Source organism: Chinchilla lanigera, unplaced genomic scaffold (genome assembly GCF_000276665.1).
Source record: "Chinchilla lanigera isolate Chin_1 unplaced genomic scaffold, ChiLan1.0 scaffold00115, whole genome shotgun sequence".
Lineage (NCBI taxonomy): Eukaryota > Metazoa > Chordata > Mammalia > Rodentia > Chinchillidae > Chinchilla > Chinchilla lanigera.
The window spans coordinates 3,213,565-3,231,288 of NW_004955516.1; the positions used below are offsets into that span (position 1 = coordinate 3,213,565).

Consider the following 17,724-nt stretch of genomic DNA (forward strand, 5'->3'; position numbering starts at 1 on the left):
TTTTTTTTTGTCTTTTCTTCCGGTACCAGGAATCGAACTCGCGACCTTGCGCTTGCTAGGCAGGCACTTTGCCACTGAGCTAAATCCCCAGCCCCTTGCTTTGTTCTTAATTCTAGTGAAGATGGCTCTAGTGCTTTCCTGAAAGTAAAATACTAGCTTTGAGACTAAAGTATATTTATTTTATAACAAAGTAACCCTCAATTACTATATGCAATTACTATATACATATGATTTTATTAAGAACATCAAAGGCTTTTTCAGAATTTATACTGATAATGATTTGATTTTATCTTTAGTTCAGCCTAATTCATGACAGTAACAGATTTCCTAATATTCAGTCAGTTTTGCATTGCTGGAATTATATAACTTGATCAGAGTATATGGTTTTTATATGAGCATTCTGTTCAATATTTCAGTATTTTTAGCCAGGTGTGGTGGCACACACCTGTATTCCCAACACTTAGGAGGCTGACATAGGAGGATTCTGAGAGTTCAAGGTCAGCCTGGACAATACAGCAAGAACCTGTCTCATACATACATACATACATACACACATATATACATATATTGATTATCAATTAAGTATTTATATCAATATTCATCAGTGGTATTCATTTGCATTTTGATTCTATATACTGTCTTTTATCAGGGTTAGGAATCAGTGTAATACTTGCTTCAAAAAAGGAATGAGGAAAAATAGTATGATTTTGCAAAAAGTTAAAGGTAGAATACAATCCAGTAATTTCTCCTTCTGGGTATATACCAAAAAGAACTGAAAACAGTGATTTGAACATTACTTACAAATCTTCTGATATAGAAGACTTTGTCATTATAGCTTGAAGTTCAGAGATAGTAAAAATAATGATGTGTACAACATAAAAATAATTTCTTATGGCAAAAGAAATTAACACCTACATCTAAATGGTAAATTTCAAGCAGCATTATTCACAAGTGTCAAAAAGTGGAAACAACTCAAGTGTCCATTAACAGATGAATAAGCAACGTGTGCTGTGCACACACAAAAGTATTCAGTCTTAAAAAGTGAAAGTCTGACACATGATACATATTCAAGCCTTACAGACATGAAAATTGAAATAAGCCAGATGCAAAAGGACAAATACATGATTCCACTTATGAGATACCTAGAGTAGTCAACTCTGAGACAGAAAGTACAATAATATTTTCCATGAGTTAGGTAAAGAAGCTAATAAGGAGTTACTGTTTATTAGGTAGTTTCACCGTGGAATGCAGCAAACATTCTGGAGATGAACAGTGGTGATGGCTGGACAATACTGTGAAGGTACTTAATGCCACTGAACCATACACTTAAAAATGGCTTAAATGGTAAATTTCATGTTTATGTATTTTACCAGATTTTAAAACACTATAGCCAGTAGTTAGTTTTTATAATCAGGATTTTCATTTGCATTGTATTTTAAAACATGATATAGACATCAAGTGCAGAAAGGACCACTACTATAATCAAATATATTATGTCGCTCTAAGTATGATAAACAGTTAGTTCATAAGCCCCAGCACGAACAATAAAAGGGGGGCAAGCATAGCAATTTATCTTTCACATTCAATGAGCTGAGAAAGTTATAGAGCATTGGAATTATTTGGTGTTTAAAGGCCTGCTAAAACTCCCCTGAAAAAACATCTGGGTATGGTACTTTCTGTATGATACAATTTTATTTATTTAGTAAAAATTACATTTTTATAACCTTTCTCATTCTAATAAGGTCTATTTTGCTAACCTGTATCTCCCTGGGAAATAGTGCCTTTCATTTAGGTTTTCAAATTCAGTTTGCACAGAAGTCTGCAAAGTGGTGTCTTACGATTATTTTAATTTCTTCTGTTTCCATGGTTATTTTGTGTATCTATGCTTTCTTTCCCTTTCATATGCTGCATCAAGTTAGATACTGGTTTATCTACTGTGTTAGCTTTTTCAGAATACCAAAATTCTAACTTGTTAACTCTACAGATTTTCTCACCTGTGCACATTACTATTTGTTAAAAAATCTTGGGGCTGGGGATTTAGCTCAGCGGCAAAGCGCCTGCCTGGCAAGCGCAAGGTCGTGAGTTCAGTTCCCGGTACCGGAGAAAAACCAAAAAAAAAAAAAAAAAAAAATTTAAAAATAGAAAAAAAAATAAAAAATCTTAATATTTCCTCCCTCACATAACGAGTTTTCTTGACAGTGATTTTATTTTGTTAACCCATTTCCTTACATTGAATCATCCTTCAATTATGAAATTAACCCTGTTCTATTCATGACATTCTGCATAGCTGGATTTTTTTCTTTGAATTTTTAGATTTGTGTAAAATACATACAAGCTACAATGTTTAGGTAATTAATGCTTAGCAGAAGAAAATGTTAGAAATGAAACTAATAATTCTTATAAACAGTGTTATTCATATTCACATTATTTATAACTATTCTTCAAGGAGGAGTAGTCAAAGGAATATCTATGCCAAGGGATATATAAGGCAATTCTATGAGCACTGATATGAAATTTCCCAAGACATAATATTAAGTAAAAAATTACAATAATGTCAGAACATAATTTGCTCTCATTTGAACAAAGAAAAACAAGAAGCATGTATACCTATATATATATACACATGTATACATATGTATGTGTATATGTAAATATATGTGTACATGTTGATATATATGCACTGATATTATGTATATGAGTCTGCATACATTCACTACAAACATGCATGCACGCACACACTGAGATTCACTGGAGGAAAAGGAAAACCCCTGGAACACTAGTTGCTCTGGGAAAAGAAACAGGTGCTAGGAAAATGGAGGGAGAAAGATAACTATATTCTTTGAGGCCCTTTCATTTTGGATTATCCAAAAATAGCTAACATTTTAATAATAGAATGGAAAAGGGAAAATCCTGAACCTTTACACTTAATAAAAATTAAAATGGTGAACTGTTTTAAGTTATTTTATTGGTTTGTTTGTTTGTTTGTTTGTTTTTGGTTTTTCTCCAGTACCAGAAATCGAACTCACGACCTTGTGCTTGCCAGGCAGGCGCTGTGCCGCTGAGCTAAATCCCCAGTCCCTCAAGTTACTTTATTACAATAAAAAGCTAGTTAGTACATTTTATATTTTCAGAGTAAATTAATTCATCAACATAAATGCTCAAAAAATAATATATTTTGGGGTATGACACCCAGAAAAACAAAGTTATCTTTATGTATAGATGGTAGGATAATATGCATAGAAAACTATCTGAACCTAATTTCTAAAAGTTACTAAGACATGAAGAGCTCTATCTATAAGATCATAAAAAACAGAAATTCAGAGTTGGAGGATAAGATCCCACTAAAATCATCGAAGCCTGAATGCATATGATTAATTCTAAGCAAAAAGAATTTTTAAAATTATTATGCCTCCATTTCTACAAAAGGCCTCCTTTTTAATGATAAAACACTGTAAGCTCAATACCACAAAATTATTACACTTGCCAATAACTCTTAATGAGAATGACCTAGTAATACCAACACACACATGCAAACACACACACGTGCACACCTCTACCTATCAGCCCCAGCTAATTATACCACTGAATTAAGTCTCCAATCAGGATTCAACCCTAACAGCTCCTGTCTGACTGAGAGCCTTCTTTAACCACTCTAAGTATATATATTCCACCATTTTTCAGTTTTAATTATGATTGTATTGTTTAATGTTATCAAGGTAATGTGGGACAGGGACCAAAGGGATTACAAAATGATACTGAATTTCTTCTTAATTAGTGTGACAACTTCCTATACAGAGAAACTTCCCTTGAACTTAAGTTACCCAGCAGTAGCAATTAACCATATGTGATTAATTAAACTTTTAAAAATCGATATTCATAAATAAAGTCTGTTGGTATAAACTGGTTTATCTAACTAAGTTTTTATAGGTAGGTAGGGTAGTCATTTTACTTTCCATATATTTTTACCTGAAAAACAGAATTCTTGTTATAATCACTGGAGTAGACTTTTCAATCTTTTCACATGCTTACTGTGTCATTTTACTGTCTCCTAATATTTAGTCTGCTTGTCATGAGTTTTGTTCTTTTGGGTTTAATCTGAATGATTAATAAAATTTATAAAATAAATGAATAAATGAATGGAAGTGAGGACCCTGTCCCCACATTACCTTCACAGGATTAAACAGTAAGACCAACAGGCAACTTTTCATGAGAAACAATGAAAGCCAGAAGGAAATGGAAGGAAAAAGGTCAAATAAACAGAATTATAACTCTAGTAAAAATATTCATTAAAAATAAAGGTTAGAAACCTTATACTTCAGTTAGGGACAAATCACATCAAGAACTAGAAAAGGTGGTATGAGGGTAGGGGGGTGGTAAAAGGGTGGTCAGAATTCAACTTCAATGTGTATCATTTCTAATTCAGCAGTATGAGGATGGGTGGTATTACTGGTGGTACAAAGGATTGTGATGTTAATTTTTTAAAGTTTACCTCATGGCTTTGAATTTTAAGGTTTTCCAAATGATTTTGCTACAAAGCTGGGTTTAGGAACCACTAGTATAAAGCTCTTTTGAGTATATCCCACAACAATATATATAACATGTTGTAGCAAGATCTTGTATCTCCTGGGTATGAGCTTACATACCTTATTGTTATACTTGGGTCAAAGTATCAAACCAAAACTATGCATATGTGTAACAAACAGTATTTTTCCTCTAAAACTGCTCTAAGATGCATGTTATATACGAACTGTAATTACCTAATATTCAGTCTCACTCCACTACTGCCTAAAGTAAATGTGCTTTACCTTTAATTATAAACAGAGCAAAATCTGCCATTCACAAAACAAAGTGTTCTAAAACTGAAAAAGGTTTTAAAATAAAAGTAGCCATGAAAGTAATGGCGATGACTTTCAGAGGTGACTCTAGTACGCCTTTCAAATAGTGACATACACAGGACCTTAAGAAAAAGGACTTAATAGTGACACATAGAGGAACTTCAGAGAAGTACTTAAGAAAATGTGAAGGAAACTATACAAAAACAATGCATTACAAAAACTACCTGAAACATCTTGAAAAGAAAATGAAGCAGTTTACATCATGAATAAGGTAAATCTTAAATATAACCATGAGCTTACAAACCAAGTTTAGAGGCAAGTCATATTAAATGAAATTTCTCTGTATATAGCAAGCACTCCATAATAACTCACTTGACCACCTTTAATGAGTATAAAATATAAACATGTAAGACTTACTGCCCAGAACGCCATTAAAAATTATCTGTATATATTTAATTTCATTAAAGCATGAAATGAGTGATAATTTGTATTTTAAACTGGGTAAGTTAAAACACTTACCTGGGTTTCATATAAGTGGGCAATGTGAAACTGAACTGCAAAGGATGATGGAAAAAGAAAATCAGTAACACTACAGCAGAGTTTGGGGTAAGTTAAGTAAGAATAACATGAAATGTAAGATAAGCACAGCCTACGATCTATAGATTTAATTAATAGAGGAATAAAACTGTCATTTGCTTTTAATAAAATACACGACAAGAACACTAAAGAACAAACATAAGAAACTACAAGTATTCTTTGCTACTATCAAAATAAAACTTGTCAATATAATGAATTAGCATTAATATATAAATGAGAACATCTTACAAAATTCAAAATGACATTAAACGAGAGAAATCTTTGTAATTTATACATTTCAAAACATAGTATTCATAAAATACGTTACAAGTAAAAAACACAGTAAAGTCAGTATTTAGTAAAAAAACATTAAAACCAAAAAAGCCACTAGATTTTTTTTTATATATTTCATATAAACATACATAAAGATTTTATGGACCATGGTGACACTGCTAACAACACAGAGAGGATGTATTTTCTTTTTCAGTTTTTCAGAATTAGACAGACTTCATCACTTAAAAAAAACATGTCAGGGGGCTGGGGATTTAGCTCAGCGGCAAAGCGCCTGTCTGGCAAGCGCAAGGTCGTAAGTTCGGTTCCCGGTACCAGAGAAAAACCAAAAAAACAAAAACAAACAAAAAAAACATGTCAAACTACTTGGAGGACAAGTATTAAACAGTTTCAAGATTAATGAGTAAATGTTGAAAATAAAATTGATAACAATATTTCAGCTTTTACTTCCAACTCTTTATAACTATGTAAGTATTCAACATAAGCAAAAGTGGCCACTGGCAGTAGGGGACAGAGGTCATGAGACAAAGGTCAGTTCTGCCTGGCATAGCTTGAAGTCTTATATAGCAATGTTAAGCAATATTATGAATCTGTAAACCTTTCAAAACTATATGTAAAAAGCTTAAGTGGACTTGTAAAAACAAAGTTCAAAGGTAATATGGTGTGTGCACCTGAACTCTCACTGATTCTGTAACTGGAAGATGCACCTGGGAAGCTTCTTAAAAGCACAGATTCCTGAGATTATGATTCAGATACTCTGGACAAAACCTGGAAGTCTGCCTTTTTACTCAGTTGTGTGAGAAATTTTTGATGCCTAGCTTCTAGGTCAGTACCTGGGGAACTGCGAAACTACATAACAGTAATTTATCTGTCATATGAGCAAGACAGTAAACAAAATATATAAGGAACTTTAAAATCATATAACAATTTTGGATCAAAAGAACTACATCTCACTGTTAAGTTAAATATCACACATTAATTAAAACATGGAGCTGAGTTAAGATATACGCCTTAGAAGATGAAAAACAGCTTTTCATGAAAAACACACAAAAATAATAATAGGAGCTATATACATGTGGGTATATGTGTTCCATGGATTGAAGGCATTTCTTCTTCCTCACTCCCAACTCCAGTGCAGCTCTCCTTCAGACACCAGTCCAATCCCACCTCTTTATATCATTGGAGAAAGACTATTACAGGTTAAAAGAATAAGGAAGAGATGGAAAATCTATACCCATTTCCCCCCAGTCTTCTTGTTCTTTTAATAAAGATGGCAAGGAAGAGGAGAAAAAAAAAATGATCAGTAACTAGCTGGTATCTCACACTACCACTTCAAACTTCCTCTAGCTCAGTTTGAGGCCTTAATGAAAAGGGCCTTGGGGGCTGGGGATTTAGCTCAGCAGCAAAAGTGCCTGCCTGGCAAGCGCAAGGTCGTGAGTTCGGTTCTCGGTACCAGAGAAAAACCAAAAAAAAAAAAAAAGGGCCTCATTATCCCATGAGCCACTAAATCCAAGGTCATCCTTTGGAGTGTGAAAAACACTATACATTTACATTCTTAAAAGTCCTCTTCAAAGTTGAGCATAACTATATAACTAAGTGAAAGCTCTACCTGGAAAGTCTTAGTTAAAACAAAAAGTTTTAACAAATTTTGCCATCAAGAGGTCCTGAAATTAAACTTTATTCAGAAATTAAAACATTAATTTTATGATTAACAAAATTAATTGATATTAAAAGAAACAATTGTATTTGAGCAGGCAATCATATAATGGAAAGTCTTGTATCATGATTCTACTTTACAAAACTGCAGCTTGATTCTGCTGTTCAAACTGTAACTAACCCCTGCTAAATAGCTCTAGAAACAGTAAGGGCACTTATTATTTTTAATTATATAAATGAATTGTGGCATAAAATATCTCCTACAGAAATGCTTTTAAAAGCTCAGTTTACTTTATAATCTGCACTTTTTTTGGTGATGCCAGGGCCTTGTGTATACTAAGCAAGTCCTCTATCACTGAACTACACCCCCAGCCCTATAACATTCTTTTGATCTTTGGAGTATCATAAGTAACATGGAAGGATTTCAAAGAATTGTCAAGGTCTGTGGCATATGCAAATCAATGATGACAAAGTAATTCAAAGAGAAATAAGTTTTACCAAGACAATAAAGAGCCTGGTATTTGAAACAGTAATACTGGCTTAAAATAGATATTCTACAACTGTTGGTGCTCTGCAAGACATTTATTCACCTTTATCATGGTCACCAAGTAAATATATACAATGCCTAAAATAAATTATGCAAATCAAATGAAATATAATGGCCTAAAAATTCTAAACATGTGCCCTCCCACTACAGTAAACAACCTTTTAGCACTAAAATTTCAAGAAACTCCTCAGTCCTGGACAAAAGGAATACTGGTCAGCCCACTTCTGTTTTTCTTCTCAACAACCAACAGAGGGACACATTAGATTTGAAGAGGTATTTATCAAGGTTCAAACTGTTCTCTTCAAATTCAACATGAGGCCAGGCGTGGTGGCACACCCCTGTAGTCCCAGCACTCAGGAGGCTAAGACAGGAGGATCACTGTGAGTTTGAGGCCAGCCCAGGCTACAAAGTGAGTTCAAGGGCAGCCTGAACTGCATAGTGAAACCCTGTCTCAAAAAGACCAAAAAAAGGACAAGAAACCAAAAGCAAATTCAACGTGAAAGTTTTCCACCCTGTGGCACTCATTCTACTCATCAATACTTTCCTCACAAAAATAATGATTTACAACTGAGATGTAACCGTGACAGAGTATAATGAAATAAATGAAAACAAACTGTTTTCTTATTCTATGAAACTAATTTGAAAAAGATGTTATTAAGGGTCTCTATTTTAGATGATTTGTATAACCTGAAAAAAATTAAGGAGAAAGTATAAACTAGTACTTTATAAATTGCTAAATCAATGAATTAAATTATCTCTCAATATAACCTTATTTTAGAAACTGCAAAACACTGCTGCATTTGTTATGAAATTTCGTCAAGAAATTTCCTCTTCGTCAAGAAATTTCCTTGGTAATTGATCAAGCCAGGAATGATGGCTCATCCTAAAATCCCAACACTCTAGGAGGCTGAGGCAAGAGGATCACAAGTTCAAGCCCAGCCCGGGCAGGTTAGTGACTTAGCCAGATTCTGTCTCAAAATAAAAAATGTGTTAGGGGATATATCTCAACGTGAAGGCCCTGGGTTCAATCCTTGATACTACAAAAAGCAAACTGAAAAAATAGAACGGGTCTGGAGGAGTCTCTCGGTGGTACAGCTATTGTCTGACTCGTGTCAGGCACTGTGTTCAATCTGCATTACCTCCCTACCACCGTCACCATTTTTAAAAGCAAAACAAACAAAAAAAGCACATGAAAGGCAGGCATTCAGAATCATAAAAAGCACCTGGGAAGCTGATGCAAGAGGATCAGCAAGTTCAAGACAAGCCTGAGCTAGAGTGAGACCCTGTGGATGGATGGATGGATGGATGGATGGATGGGTGGGTGGGTGGGTGGGTGGATGGATGGATGGATGGATGGGTGGATGAAATAATAAGAGGCTCTCAGAGAGAGAAAGGAAGGCAGGCAGGCTGGTTGGCCAGTCAGTCTGGGATGCATCTCAGTACGAGACTCTGGGTTCAAGCCTCAGTTTTGCCAAAAAGGGGCGGGGGGGTTTCATTATAGATGAGGATTTATCCCATGGTGTGCATGTGTGTGTGTGCATAGGTGTTGAACCCACAGCTTTGCAAATGCTAGAAAATCTACTACTGAGCTGTAGCCTCAGCCCGTCCACGCTCTGTCTTAATATATGTTATATTCAAATTTCCACAGCTTTCTGACTGATCCAACATTTTCCTTAGGCATTGCTAAACACTGCAACTACACAGGTGTAACAATGAAGTAACCGAGAAAACTAGGCATTGAGTGAGTCTGCACCTGTCTATGTCTCTAGCTCAATTCTTTGCTCCCTTTGCCACTTCAGGCTTATAGGCAGTGGTTTCCCAGTTTACCTTCTGTGGGCCCTTACTTTCCTCCCTTACCCCTGTTTAACAAAGAAAGAAACCACAAAAATTACAGTAAAATATGAAGTTTCTAAACCCTACAATACTTTGAATAACATGAAATTTTCATGGAGAATTACTCAGTGCTTCTTACACTGTAAAATTTTTATTTTTCAAGGAAGAAAACATTTTTAAAACTCCAATTTGAATCCAATGGTTTTTAAAAATTATTTATTGGATATTTTGAAGTACACTAAATACACAAAAACACAATTTCTGATAAATACATTATACTATCAACCCAGCCTGGTTTTGGAATGAAATCTAAGTAGATAGTAAAAATCAACTGAAGAAAATCATTGTGCCAAAATATACTTCACAAACACATTCTTTAAATTAAATGAAATGTTACCTCAAACTTTTTATATGATGTGTAGAACTACAATAAAAGTCAAAGTATTATCTTTCACTAATAATTTTAATACCACACACTAGAATCAGTAAGCTACCATGTAAGAATCTTTGTATATCCATTTTTCCTCAAATGACTGACAAACATGGTTTTAATTCCTCCAAGTCATCTACAATGTAATTAATAGACACAAAAATAAATCTTGTTCATTAGTGCAGATAATTTTAATTCAACAACCCACTTCACTGGCCTATCTATTTTAGACACAAGCTGCTCACAGCCTCATATTTTCCATTTGTACAAGTAGTCATGGCAACCAATACCGTTAACACTCAATAATTCTATAAGAAAAAAATCACATAGAACTTATCACTACCATTAAGATTATGATTGTTATTTATGGTGAAGTGATCTGATTATGTAGAAAATGATCTGACATGTAGAAAACTATGGTACTTAATACTTACTTTCAGCATTGGACAAAGTGCAGGGATTACAGTCAACCAAAGCTAACTGAAAATGCTGTAAGAGGAGAGTGAGAAAATTAATGCACTAAATTTAGAGTCACATAAAAGTGTCTTAAAATAATTTTTAGGTAAGATCTAATATAACATTGAAATTATGCCTTGCAAATAAAACGTACTAGCTAACCAACTAGAATTACTCTGAATATTTACTGCTGCCCACTGAAGGTTGTTGGGATTATTTTCCTGAGATAGCTGAGAAAAAAGAATTAAGAATTAATTTTATCAAGTTATGCTATGCATATTTTTATATGCAAAAGCTTTAGACATTTTGTCATGTAAATACAAAGTTTTATAAAACAATTTAAATAGAACACATAATCAATTTTATAAATACAAGTAGAAATTCAAGGGTATTAATGTCAGAACACTACTTTTTACCTGAAAATGAGATCTCAACTTTTGAAACCAATCAAACCACTGTGGGAACTGTTATAGAGGGTAACTAACTATATCTTTATTGATTCTTTACTAATCATTGTACTTAAGCACCTGTAAAATAATCTATGTTCATCTATAAGATATAATTGTCCTTTTACAATGTACCTGTACAATTTAATTCCTTAGACAATATTAAACCCACTAATATATTTCAGTATCCTCTCATAATTTATCAGAAAGTTACCCATAAAATACATGTTAACAGCAATGCATAACACAAAGTGTTAAAAACACAAATTACCAGAACACCTGGGTCACAGTGTGACAGTTAATCAACATTAAACCTGGTGTGTAAATTAAGAGAAGACAAACAAGCACCAGAATTGGTATAAAATCTTTAAGTTAAAAAAAAATGTGAATTTCTTTGAACACTTGTTTAAAAAAAAATGTCCCACAAATGTATATTCAAATTTTCTGAGCCTCCACAAGTTTTCAGTATTAAAAGTAATAAGCAGAGCTGGGTATGGCAGAGCACACCTGCAGTGCCAGGTACTAGAGAAACTGGGCAGCAGAATCTCAAATTCAAAGCTAGCCTAGGCAACTTAGCAAGATCCTGTCTCAAAATAAAAAGGGCTGAAGATGTAGCTCCATGGCTGAGCAACCCAAGGTTCAATCCCCAGTACCCAGCCCCCAAAAAGTAAAGTACAAACCATTTCTCAAAAACACCAACCACAATCATTTCATTCCTCTCCTAACCATGATCCAAACATGTAAGAAGTTGTATTTTTGTAACTCCTGAACAAACTAGTAACTGATATTCATGATGACAAGTTCTAGATGTAAACTCCAAAACAATTTTTTTATCAAGAGAAATAATTATCAGCAAGCATTAAGTACTGTACTCTATTTCAACACAAAAATCAACAAAACTGTGTTCGATGAACTACAGCCTTCAATTAATAAGAATAATGTCAGCTACCCAATGTTACAAGAAATTAGAAAGCATCGTTTGGTATGAACACAGTAGCTATTATATATCCAATTGCCTGTTATGTGCATGCATAATTAGACGAGCCAACATTTGCAGCATTCTTAAAACTTAAAGTTTATAACATTTTCTCATTAGTAAACTACTAACAAAATTACTCTGGCCCTTAAATATTAAATGTTAACCTATTTAAGAAATATTTATTGAGAGTCTGTAACTCCATTAGGACAGCGCAGACCTAGGGATACAATGGTCAACAAAATAAAAATAAAAAATTATTTGCCATGGTTGACTCAATGAAAAAAGTTCAACCTTTGAACACTTCAAGAACTGCTTGTAATTCTCCTGGTTTGGCCTACTAAGCAGACTGTATATCTTCAAATGATCCTTTTTCGTGTGCTACTACAACAATAGAAAGCAGAGCGCAGTATTTTGAGATGTGATTACTATGAATGTGAACACTGTGAGCACGCTTTATAATCAATTGCTTTCTTCTAGACAAAAAGAACAGCACAGCAATCACACATTCAGATTGACATTTTCATCTAATCTATCCTGTAAACAAAAACTATGATTTTGATAGAAGACAGACCTTTCCTAACTAAGCCATCAAACTACATCTAACCTGAAAAGAAAAAGCCTTCAAGATGGCAGTACTTTAGTTTCATTATTCAGTGAAACCCCACAAGAAAGAGCTTCTCTCAGCACTCAAGATCTTGCAATGAAACCTGGCAGGAACAGTTTGGATGATGGTTTATATAATTATTAAACAATCTCAAAGTAGCAATCAAGTTACTGATGCACCATTTCAAACCTACAACGTGACAGAATATCAACCATTTCCAAACAGTAAAGAAAAATGAAAATTATTCCAGAAAAGAATGCACGTTAAAAGCATGCAGATAAGAATGGAAGAACTCACAGAATTACTAAATGTTTATAAGAAGCCTAAAAACAGCTTATAAAATCATCCCACATGAAGAAAAACACTGACACACCTTTCAGCACACTAAAGGAAGGTGAGGGACCAGGATGGGGATATCATGACCCCAGAGCTTCATTTCCAGTACCATATTTAAGCCAGATGCAAAATAGATGTGTCTATTACATATAAAACAAAAAAAGGACTATCAATCACCATAACCACTCCATAAGCTTGAAAATATCATGATAAAATATCTAGCATCTATCCCTGCAACCAAAAGCAGCATTTAGGGCAGTGATGGTGAACCTTTTAGAGATTTCAACGATAACAAATAGTCTGCTGTGGCACGTGTGCATAGGTTTGCCACTGTAGATCTAGGGAAACATCTGTACCTCACATAAAACACTGCAATGCTGAAATTGCTGCTGTGTAAAACAGGTATTATGCAGAAAACAACTCTTTAAGTTCAAAGACTATATACAAACCTCAAGGCAGAAAGCAGTCGTAGGAAAATTAGTTGCCAAGCAAGATTTGTCTAAGATACGTTTTTAATGTTACAGTGATTTTCTTTTCATAGAGCACTTTTGGTCCAATTAATGTGAGGTTGGGTTCATTACAATTTCTTTTGATATCCTTATCACTGAAGTCAACTTTTGTTTTACAAGGCACTGACATATATATTGAATATTTCAAAATTACGTTGCAATATTATGTTGCAGTAGATTCATATAGCCTATGAAACTTGATTTCTAATTGAGAATGGAAATCTATATTCATGTCATTACATACAAAATTTGTGTTTCAAGACTTTCTCTTTAAATCCTTTTATTTCTGTCTGAATAGTTTGTGATTATCTCATGAATGTTTTGAATTGTAGAACCCTTCAACTATATTCTCAATCCTAAAGAAAAGCAATGAAATAAACTTTTCATAATTGGAAAAATTATGTATATATTTATAAATTATTTGTTTGGAGCAATGTTTGGATCCCAGACCCAAGCTTGGATTTCGGATTCAGTGAGTCGGGGAGGTGTGGGGGGACCCCGTGCAAAATAGGAAGATACCACTGCCAACTGTTCTAATATACCATCAGGGATAAATGTCACTATTTTTTAAAGTGTTTAAATTTTGCGTGTGCCCCCCCCAAAACCTTTATTTCAGACCATGTAAACAAGGTATGCATAGCTGATGCTGCTGCCTATATTTAATTAAGCTAGATATGGGCTTTCACAAATAACACAGTGGTAAAAAGCTTTTACTACATTTTACTCTATACCAGGCACTCTGCTATATCTATAGCTGCAGAAATAAATACAAAGCTCACTAAAATTAAGGTGCTAATAAAAAAAATTGAAAAATTAACCTGCCCCAGGAATGTATAGAAAAGATAATTCTACAATTAAATCCAAAAAGAGACCAAAAAAGAAGAAGAGCTACTTCAGCCTGCGTGAACAGTAGAGTTCTTTTCACAGACCCTTATAAAATGGGGTATTATGGATTATTTAAATGAGAGGAGGGAAGGTGTGCCAGGTGTTCTTGCATACTGAAGGTAAATTTTATATTTCCTTTTCATTGTAATAGATTGCTAGTGGTGCACACCTATAATCCTAGCACTCAGGAGGCTGAGGCAAGAGGATCACCGTGAGTTCTAGGCCAGCCTGGACTACAAAATGAGAACCTGTCTTTAAAAAAAAAAAATTTCTTTAACAAAGAAGAAAAGAAGGAGAGAAGCAGGGGGAGGAGGGGGAAAAAGGAGAGGAGGGGGCACGAGTGGGAAGAGGAGGAGGTGGAGAGGAGGAGTACAGAAGAGGAGAAGTCGAAGACGACGAGGAGATGACCAAACACTGTATGGTGAAAATGTTCAAAATCTTACTTCTAGCTCTTCTTTTAGGCTCCAGACTTAAATTACCTACACCAACATCTGATGCCCCTCAAGTACTTCCAACTCAATACAGTACACGAGTAAATGACTCATCTCCATTCAGAGCCTTTTCAACTCCTAAACCCAAAACTTGCTGCTTTCTTTATCCTTTGCTGTAGTTGATAATACAGTGATCCAAACTAATAAATGGGGACTCCTTTCCATACTGAGTCAGATAATAAATCTTGACAACCCTAGGATGCATCATCCTCACCTTCCCTGCCATCCTTTGTGAACCCACTTATCCTACTGTTCTTGTTCATCTTTTTTCCCATAACTGTATCCTAGCTAGACTCCCAAATCTTTATTACTTCCATATTTTACAAAAATATAGCAATGTAAGTGACTCGAAATTTTAAAAATCTGGCCCTAGTGTATGTCCAATCTGTGTACACAAATGATTAGGATATGAGCTGACCTAAGATTCAAGTTCTTGCCATATAATAAAAAAATTTGCATTCACATCAGAATTAAGACTGATAACATAGGGCTTGGGATTTAGCTCAGTGGTACAGCGCCTGCCTGGCAAGCGTGAGGTCGTGAGTTCGATTCCCAGTACCAGAAAAAAAAAAAAAAAAAAAAAGACTGGTAACATAAACAACTAATGAGGTAAACATGACATATATTTTATAATGGGGGAAAAGACAAAAAATTTGCATTGTAAAGTATTATTTTGGTTCACTCTTTCAGTTTCTTACACTAGGGAGACAATACCTTGTTTACACATGCGAGTATAAGTATGGTCATACATACACTTATTTTGTTTTGTTTTTTTGTTGGTTTTTCTCCGGTACCGGGAACCGAACTTGCGCTTGCCAGGCAGGCGCTTTTGCCACTGAGCTAAATCCCCAGCCCCGGTCATACATACACTTATGAGTATGGTCTTCAGGGTAAATAAGAGCCAAAGGGTACAACAGATACTGTGAAAGGGAAAGGAACTGCTCAAAAGGAAAGAACAACTGTGATGAGGGAAAGAAGAAAGGAAGGATACGGGGGTGTGTGTGTGTATATATATATATATATATATATATATATATATACACACACACACACACATGGCAAGATAGCTAAGATAATTGTACTGCTAATTTCTATTAGTTCATTGAAAAGAACAGTTAGTGCTTATATTGTTTGATCAATTTTGCATGCCTATATCTGGTAATCTGAGCAACTACTTTGAAGATAACAATATGCAATATAGTAACCACTGTTAATTTCCTATCATCTTGTTTTGAAATTCTCTATCGTTTTCATTTCCTTTTTTTCTCTTTAAAATAAAAATACATAGTACTTTGGAATATAAGCTTCTTTTCATGTGACATTAAATACACTGACTATTTCATAAAGCTGCGTTTCAAGACCAAATATAACTATAAATTTCATTCATTATGCATAAAAACAGCAAATTACTTTTTAAAATTAGAAATGACTTCTACACTTAAAACATCAAAAGGGAGAAAACTGTGACAGACAGAACCTGGAATTACCCTGACTTCTTACTATCAGAGGACATGGTTACTGAACATATCCAGAGTGATCAAAAAATATGGCGAATGTTTGCATTTATTATAGTAAAGGACACATTGCCTTTAATCCTTCTCAAAACACTCTACCTCTCTTTGAACACACTTATCCCATCTTTCTTGCCACTTTCTCAAGCAGTTCTTCATCTGAGTACCTTTAGTTGTACTATTAGGGCTGCTTTGAAGTTAATTTAATTCAAAATATTTACCTTTCATGGTCATTTTGACTTTGGGAAAGAAGACAGAATGCCAGGTCCAGTGAAGAAGGTGGATGAAGATATACCATAATGTCTTATGAGCCTGCGTTTCCATTTGGATGGCACTTGGCAGTAGCATTCAATGCTATTTTTGTTCATATCTTGTAAAGACACTAACACAAGAACTTCAAGAATTGCTTCAGAAAGTGGCAAAAAGTGCACTTGGGAGGCTGAGGCAGGAGAAGTGCCTGAGTCTGAGGTCAGCCTGAATCTGAGGTCAGCTGAGGGCTATACAGTGAATTCAAGACCAGCCTACATAGGGAGATCTTATCTCAAAAAAGTAGCAAGAATGAGTGTGATTAATGGCAACGTGTCTCTTGGCATAATAATTCTTTAAAAATTTAATTATTTACCATAAACTTCAATCACACTATATCAATGTCATATCCTTTTCAAACATGCATTTTGGAGATACTAATGTATTTCACCCATTTTTATTACTTCACATATTGGAGGCATGTAATAGAACTCAGGGTAGAAATAAATGTCAAATGGGAATAAAATTGGGCTGACAGAACAAAATCAAGAGAACGTTAAATAGCTAGAAGAAAAATGAATTAGGATATCACCTCATATCAGAGAATATCTAGAAAAGATTGCAAGATAAAGAACAAGTTATGAGTAGTAGAAAAAGAAAAAAATATACAAGATTTTTTTTCTCCACAAGGAAGAAAAAAACACAAAAAACAAAATAAACAGCAATGACTATCCCTTTCAAAAGGAACTCAGGTAAAAACAAAGTTATCCTGCCAATGGTTGGAAAAAAAAGAAAGATTTAAATCTGGAGAAATGAAGTAGTATTCAGTACTGAATCCTCAATCATAATGCAATCTCCTGCCATAAAAAGCCTAACAAAATCTGACAATGAATTTTATGTGTAAAGAACCAATAGCTGGGGGTTTAGCCCAATGACAAAGTGCTTGCCTATCATGTATGAGGTCCTGGGTTTCAGTCCCAGCAAATGAGGGAGGGGAAGAGGAGGGGAGAAGAGGGGGAGAAGGGAGGAGGGGGAGTGGAAGGGGAGAAGGAAGGAAGGAAACTATGCTCATGCTGAAGGAAAAAAAAATACT

The 17,724-nt window shown here is 34.5% G+C and overlaps 1 protein-coding gene across 5 annotated transcripts in view; it reads right to left on the minus strand.

The window, feature by feature from the left end:
- Positions 1-17,724, minus strand: part of Kdm6a (lysine (K)-specific demethylase 6A) — a 195,483-nt gene that overhangs the window by 62,215 nt on the left and 115,544 nt on the right. For all 5 annotated transcript variants that reach the window (XM_005408989.2, XM_005408987.2, XM_005408986.2 and 2 more), the window contains exons 7-8: positions 10,603-10,657; positions 5,355-5,389 (exon numbers count right to left, since the gene is read on the minus strand). In XM_005408989.2, the coding sequence (XP_005409046.1) occupies positions 5,355-5,389; positions 10,603-10,657 (90 nt within the window). The remainder of the gene's footprint in view (positions 1-5,354; positions 5,390-10,602; positions 10,658-17,724) is intronic.